The following is a 7,582-nucleotide window of genomic DNA, read 5'->3' as shown; positions in this document are numbered from 1 at the left end:
TGCACACACATGCCATCACTCACACATGCACATGTACATAGGCACAGGGGGCTCCCATGGGGACAGATGCCCTCACTAATGGGCACATCCCTGGCACCCAAGGGGACAGAACCTTCTGTTTCAGGGGAGCCCCCTCTCAGCCCCAAGGAGCAGGGGGCAGAGTCGCCGTGCACCATGCTGGGCTGCAGGTAGCCAGTGCTGTGGCTTCAGCCCTGCTCCAAGGCTCGCGGGCTGGATGGGACCCTAAAGGGTGGATGTCCTCCAACCCTAAAGCTTCCCCCGAATGCCTGAGTCCCAGGACTGCTTGAATTTCTCACCTTGAGGGGGTGGGTTATCTGTGACCCTCTAGCACAGGGATTTGCATATTCATGGGCATCGCCCACCACTCTGGGCACAGGCCATGGCAGAGCCAGTACCCTCTAAACACAGAGCAGCACTGTGCGCAGCCCCCAGCCCCTGCTGCAGCCCCAAGCCACTTCTGCTAATGAGGCTGTTTCTAATTGTCACCTTTGTGGAACAAAGCGCAGCTCTTCCCCTCTGAGGATGCCTCTCCCACAGCCCAGCTATTGATCCCTGGGAAGAAAGGCAGAGCGCACAGGGCCTCAGCCTGCTCCTCCTGCCCAAATGGTCTGCACAGCTCCTCCAGGGAGATTTGGGGGGCCATAGGGGTTGCTGAGGCCCTGGGCCACCCCACAGCTCCCTCCTACAGCCTGGCAGCCCCATACAACTCCCTGCAGGAACATATCTAGAAGGATGATGCTTTTCCAGGGTACAGTGGGTTTTGCTCTCGGCAAGGGGCACTGGGAGGGTCCCCAAAGCCATGTAGCTGACATTGCCAGCCATGGCAATGCCATGCTAATGAAGTACTTGCTATTAGCAGATGGTTTTGACCTAAGAGCCTGACTTGGGACTCCTACCGGGGGTTCCCTGGTGCCTGGGGCATGGTGCTCATGCTCATGCTCACATGGTGCCCAGCCCCATGCTCACAGCCCAAGAGGGACAGAGACTGCCCTCCAGCCTGGGGCAGCTCTGGCACTGCTAAGGCTACATGGGCATGATGGGGCAGTGGCAGGCTGAGCCCCGGGGTGCAGGGAACATTGCAAGGTGCTTTAGAGGCTCCTGAACATCTCCCTCCACAGTTTGGAAAGTCTCTGGACTTTCCTCTGTGGTGGATGCTGCTACCAAGAATTCATCTCATCCCTTTGAGGGATCCTTGTAACTGTGAGTGCCAATTGCAGGCAGCGGTGGGGCTGGGGTTGGCTGCTGCATTCATTAGCATCTCGCTTTTTAGTGAGCATCACCTGCAGTGGTTGATAAGAAAGGTGAACCCAGGCAGGCTGAGGTTTGGGGGAAAGCCTGCAGCAGCTTCCTGGATTTCAAAGGCCCTGCATCCACATGGCCCGAAGATTGCTATAGCTATTTCTTTTAATACACCCGAGCGCCTCTTTCCTGAAGGACCACGCTGGAATGAAGCAGCGATTGACCGCCTGGGTGGCGGGAAGCCCATACGCTTCCCTCTGCAGTGCAAACCACCATCGACCAGCTGCAGCCTCCCCTCCTTGCCTCTGACAGGGACTTCGCACTTCCCGCCCCCCTCCCCGGGAGCCGCCTCCCCCTCTTCCCACCCTCCCGGCTCCATCACCCCTTCCCGGCCCGGGGAGCTCCGTCTCCACGGCAACGGCGGCCCCTAGTAACGGGGCCCCCTAGCCATGATAACGGAGAGGGGCGGGGCGGTAAGCGGCGTGCGGCTCTTTCCGGCCGGCGGCAAGATGGTGGTGGGAGTGGTGGAGCTGCGGTGGTTGCAGTGGTGATTGGAGGAGCTGGAGCAGCGTGTCGGCGACAGGGCCTGCGGGCTGCGCAAGGTGCCGGGAGGTCCCGCAGCGCTCGGGGGACGTCTCTGACCCCCCGGGGGCCCGGCCCGAGGTGCCTCGGCTCGGCTCGGCGGGGTCTGATGGGCCCGTCCCCTTCCTTTGTGCCCCTGCAGGTGGCTCTGAGCAATATTGCCGGCAAGAGGGAGAGGATCAAAATCCTGCTTAAGAAAAGTGAGCGACCTCGGAGAGGGAGCCCAGGGGGAACCGAGGGGAGGGTGGGGAAGCCTGAAACCCCTGTGTTTGCTCCTCTAAACAAAAATCCTTTCTACGCTCCCTGTATGAGCTCCTTTGATTTTGGGTTCTTGTTTTGCGTGTTTGGCAGAGAAGTAAGCAAGTGGGGTGTCTTTCTGCTTGCACTTCTCCCACTCAGCTGTTGGGGGTGGGAAATGGGCTGCTGCAACCTGTTATTTGCTTTATGTCTGCCTACATCGGCACAGCGATTTGCTTTGCCTGAAATGCAGCCCTCAAGGGCCGTTGGAGTGCGAGCTCCTGAAATGGCTTCTTGCATGCTTGGACTTCTCGGGCATGCTAGAGCACCTCTCCCCTGTGTGTGTGGTGGGAGCGATAGGAATCACACGTGGCTGGAGTGGTGCTTTGTCCTTCAAAGCTGTCTTTTGGCCAAACTTTGCTGTCTGGTATCACAGAAGGAGCAGGCTGCGTAGGGAGGGTTTTTGTGGTCCAAGGCTGCGGTATAAACATGTTTGGTATAAACATGTAAACTGTGTATTTGTAGATAACTTTAAGGATGGAGGGCTATTTCCTGGTTTTGTTTCAAGGGCAGGAAGAAGTAGATTTCCCTCACCTCTAGTATTGTTAGCCAAATAAAAAGCAAGTGTTGCAGGTGTCTGTAATGAAGCAGTTACTTGGCTTGAGCCATTTGTAAGTTCTTGATTATAGTGTTCCAAAGTCACCTGTTTTTGAGTGCTGTAGAAGACCCTAAATGGGCAGTGTTTACAAAGTAACCTGATGTATAGCATGGGTGGGAGTTGTACCTGTAAAGGTGATAACGCCTCTCCTACTAATTATCTCCAAACCTATTTTTCACTCTAGTTGAAGATGTAATAAAATACCTTGACCCTCAGTACATTGATAGGATGGCTGTTCCAGATGCCATGAAGTTGCAGTTCATCTTGGCAGGTATGGCATGAAATGAGAGGAGACAGGTTGTTTGGTGTTGTGTTTTTTGTTTTGTTTTTTTAGCACTGCAGAAGTTGTCTTTTACATAAGCTGGATTGGGATGGATTTCTTTAGTTGTAAAGATATGGCAAGGCACCCTCTTTAGAGCTCTCGGAGAGATGGTTTGTACAAGAATGTCTGTCACCCTTAGTGCTCCCTTGTGCGCATCCATGCTGCAGTTTTATCAGTTCTGATCTTTCTAGTATTGATCAGTTTAACCCTGAATTAATAAAAGCTTGAAAAGGAAAAACTGGAGCTAGAACAGTTTTCCTCACCCCATTTCTAATAATCTCTAAGCTGTGACAAAAATTGAAGACCTTTGGATGTACATTAAACACCTTATAACCTTATTCTCTTTTGCCCCAAAGAATTTGGTTCAGCCTTGTATTGGTATACTCAGCAAATGAAACTTGAAGATTCTCCTGCCTTAAGTTGTTGTGAATGAGAATCCAGTGGTGAACAACACAAAAGTCTAAATAAAATCATAAAAAAGCCCCTTTCTGTATAGCTAGATCAGCTGAAAAAGGGAAGCTGGAATAGTGGCATCAGTCCCAGCTCTTTGATCATCAGTTTGGAGCAGGACAAGCCACCCTTGGGGGGTGGGCTATGGTTGACCTGTTTAAGAACACTTGCCCCTTGGAGATTTTAGAGTCTGCAGTCGGAGGTTTTTGTGACTTTGCTCTAGCTTTGTCTATGAGATGCTTTATATTTGCCAAGCTGTTCTCTGGTGTGTTAAGTGTGAATGGTTTAGAAAAACAATTTGTACCCATTAATCCAAAGTTACCTCACCGGTCTTTGTGAAAAGCCAAAGCAGTGTCTTGTATTTACTGATGTTCCTTCTTGTCCCTCCCCAATCAGAAGAGCAGGTTATTCCTTCCCGAGCAGCCCTTCTGGAGCAGGTGAAGAACCTCCAGCCCATCTTGGAAAGTGCCAGTATCCAAGGTATGCATGTTCTTCTGCAAGCTTAAGCTGCAAATGCTACCCCTCAAGCTGCTGCCTGTCCTGTTGTTTTTTTTTTTTTTTTTTTCTTCTTGAGCCTCAGACTTGAGGAGAGGACAGCTAAGCACACAACCTGGTGTGAGTAAAGTAGGTGCAAACTTAGTGGTATGTCTGCTCCTCCCTTGTGCTGCTCTAATGTCCCATGCCTGACCTCTGTCGGAAGTGTGCAACGTCATGCAGAGCACTGCTGAGTGACATAGCTGTCACCCAGCACTGGTGGGGTGGAAATGTGGCTCCTGCACCAAAGGCCAAGGAGGTGATAGAGTAGGTTAGGAAGCAGGTTAGAGACCTGTGGCTTGGCAAAGAGAGTGAGCACTGTGTATAGCCACCAGGCTGTGGAGCCACTCCTGCCTACTTCTTATGAACTGTTTTATGTCTAGAACATCCCTGCTCCTGGTGTAGGCAGAGATGCCTTTTTAATTGCTTGCCATAAAGTTCATTCAAGTAGTTTACTCTGATGTAGCTCTTGAGTAGCCCTCAGTGCAGGCATCCCCTAACTCATGCCATTCAGATGCAGTTAGCAAATAAACTTGATAGTTAATGTACAGTGTAGCTAGGATTTTTTTTTTTTATCGTATAAAAGGTGTGTTTGTGGCATGTGGTACTTGCATTCAGCAAGCGGAGTTCTGCTGTGATGTGCTTGTGGGGAAAGAATGGTCTTTATTTTGGTAACTAATCCCATGTGATGTAAAACAAACAAAATGGATTTCTGTGCTTTCAGTGATTCCTGACCATGCAGCCAAACTACAGCGACTCTCTCAAATCCACATACAGCAGCAGGTAGTGTGAATATTCTTGACAGTCTTGACTAGCAGGGAGAAGGAACCACTTGTTAGTGGCTGTACTGACACCCCTGTATTTGCAATTGTTTGAATTGCTCATTTATAGCAGGTTTGTTTTGTTTTTTTTTTTTTCATTTTGTCCAGGATATTCATGCTGCAGTTTTAAAGAGGTTTAAGCAATTTGGGGGGGGGGGGGGGGGGGGGAACTAGCCAGGATTTCTAAAAACTGAGTCTGAGCTGGAAAAGCGCTTTGCCTACCATAAGCCTGCTCAAAACAGAGGTTTGAGTGATACTTAATAAGCAGTATTGGGTTTAACCAGCTGGCATTCCCCCTCTCGCTGAGACACTGAGGTAAAGTGTTGCGCTCCTCCAGTGTCCTAGTCTCTGGAAGGCTGTTGATACTGTCACCTGATCTCTTTGCCCTTTTCTTCCCCATTTGAGCACGCCTGGGCAGTGCCTAATGCCCCCTTTCAGCATTTTGCTGCGAGTTTCCATTCTGGAGTAAGCAAAGTATGGGTGCTGAGGAGAGGCAGGCAGTAGTGCAAAGCCCATGACTTTGGCGCTTCATGAGCTTGGGTGTTTCTCTGTAACCTTTCTCTTGACTGTTGAAACCCTTCCAGCTGCAATGAATGGCCACAGTCAGGGTCTGAGCTCTAATCTCAGTACTGGCCTTGGATGAGTTTCCCCCTGTGCTGTCAGGGTCTGGGAGGACAGATGTCCTTCAGCTTATTTATTGCTCACTCACTGAGGCTCCCCTCTTTGCAGGAACAGCATCAAGATCTCACTGACAGTGTCAAGATGCTCCTTGAAGACTACAACAAAATGGTATCCTTTGAGCCTTGGGCCTGACACAACTGAACTGTCTGCCTGTCTCCTGGGCTGCCTCACCCCATCAGATATTGTTGGAAGCAGGCGATCCGCAGCCCTGGGTTTAATGGCCAGTGCCCTTTCTGGTGTGGTGATACCTGTGTCCCTGTCATACCCCTCTCGGGAGCAGAGATGAGGGCCAGAACTACCTGTTTCTCTGAGATGGGAAGGGCAGGGTGCCACCTGTGAGCCAACCCTCTGTGCTGGATCCACTCACAGTGCAGCTCGGCACGAAGGAGCAGTGCAGCCTGTGTGCTGGTGCAGAGCTCATGCTGGCCAGCTGGATGTTGGCATCTCTATCAGGTGACTGCTGGTCTCTGTGACCTGCCTGAGCCAAACAGAGGCTAATCCTGGCCACGTTAGGATCCCAGTGCTGAGACACATCCTAAAACCGCAGTGGGTAGGGAGCTCTGCTCTTTTCTGTAGAAAGGCCCTTGAAATGCAGTGCTATGCAGTGTTCAGAAGTGCTTCCTGGACTCTCATTGGTGTTTGGTGCTGTGCAGTGGCTCAAGGCCTGGATATGGTTTGAGTCCGTGCAGGCTTTCTACAGCCTGGTGCTCCAGGTCTCTTCCTCTCCCAAGGAATTGGGATTGTAACGGTGCTGTTGAGCTGCCAGGGCAGTCTCAGGCTGTGCTCTGACCTTGGTTTCTTCCCTGAAGTTTCCACATCTCTTTCCTTAAGAGCAATGTCCAGACCCTGCTTCTCTCCAAGCAGTTTGTCCAGTGGAATGAAATACTGATGCAGCTGGAAATGGCCAAGGAAGCAAAACCTGAGGTAGAGTGATAGCGGAGCCTGGAGCGCAGAGAACCCCGTGGACCCTGTTGACCTTGCGTTTCTCAGGAGAGGCTGCAGCACAGCTTGCACCCTGTCATCTCAGCATCTTCCCACTCGTCGTGAGCATGCTGTGAGTGACATTGCAGGCTCTTGGGGGTACCCTGGCTCTGTGGCTGCACTGTGTCAGCCCAGAATCGAAGCCACACTACTCCTTAATGTGCCACTGTTTGCAAATCTTGCACTTCCATGAAATATGTTTTGGTTTAACATGTTTAAAAATACCTTTCTGCTCTTACTGTGGACCATAGTAAAGTCCTGAAATGCTAACTGGGTTGTCTTTTCCTCCCCTGGGGGCAGCCATGGCACAGACTGGCTGTCCCTCCCTGTGTGGTTTTCCCCAAGCAGTGAACTGTGGAGACCTCATGGCAGCTTGCAGGAGATTGCTGGTGGCTCCTGGTACAGTGGTTTCAGCCTTGGGCCAAGGGCAAGTAAATCCCTTCCAGTCCCACAGCCTTCCCTGGGCTGCAGCATGTGCTCTTCCTGCTGTTTCTTTCCATTCATGTGAACTGCCTGGGCCTGGGGGAATCTGGCCTGATGAGGCTTTTCCCCCAGGCAGTTCTCCCATCCCTGTGCCTGGGAGGAGGGAGCAGCTCTTGCCTTCATCCTGCCACTGCTTACTTAAGTGGCTGCTGCAAGCCAGAGCATGTGGCTGGTCCTTTCTTGTTCAGAGGGGTGTTATCTGCACCTTGCCTGGTCAGGCTAGAGCCTGGAGTTTCTCCTAGCACAAAAGTCATCTTGAAGCCATGCTTTTGGGAGGGTCCCAAACCCTTCTGCTTGTTAAGAAACAGACCAGCCATGTGTGACCTGGGAGCCCTGCAGGAATGGGGAAGGATCCTAGCAGGGAGGTCCAGAGGTGCTTGGCTATCTGTGTGCTCCCACTGTGGGGCCAATACTCTCACCTGGTCGGTGAGCTTACCTCTGGGCAAACAACGGTAGGGCTACAAGCCTGCAGAAAGCCCTCTGGGTGTCTGGGAAGCTCTGCTGGCCCTGGGACTTAATATTCCTCCCGGTTGGGTAATGGGGAGTAGTTTGAGACTGCTTCAGCAACAGCAT

At 51.6% G+C, this 7,582-nt stretch overlaps 1 protein-coding gene across 2 annotated transcripts; it reads left to right on the top strand.

Annotated features, from left to right (window-relative positions):
- Positions 1-1,775: 1,775 nt before the first annotated feature.
- LOC309601543 (dynactin subunit 3-like) lies at positions 1,776-6,713 on the top strand. Of its 2 annotated transcripts, XM_082334594.1 has the most exons (7): positions 1,776-1,862; positions 1,985-2,042; positions 2,922-3,008; positions 3,906-3,989; positions 4,768-4,826; positions 5,594-5,653; positions 6,389-6,713. In XM_082334594.1, exons 3-7 carry the CDS (start codon positions 2,966-2,968, stop codon positions 6,476-6,478), a joined length of 336 nt encoding a protein of 111 aa, XP_082190720.1. In that variant the 5' UTR covers positions 1,776-1,862; positions 1,985-2,042; positions 2,922-2,965; the 3' UTR covers positions 6,479-6,713. The 2 variants fall into 2 exon arrangements, with proteins under 2 accessions (XP_082190720.1, XP_082190719.1); XM_082334593.1 differs by lacking the exon at positions 1,776-1,862 and having other exon boundaries at positions 1,925-2,042.
- Positions 6,714-7,582: the final 869 nt, after the last annotated feature.

Source organism: Platalea leucorodia (genome assembly GCF_965183815.1).
Source record: "Platalea leucorodia genome assembly, chromosome: W".
Taxonomy (NCBI): domain Eukaryota; kingdom Metazoa; phylum Chordata; class Aves; order Pelecaniformes; family Threskiornithidae; genus Platalea; species Platalea leucorodia.
This window is presented reverse-complemented; position numbering and strand designations above follow the sequence as displayed.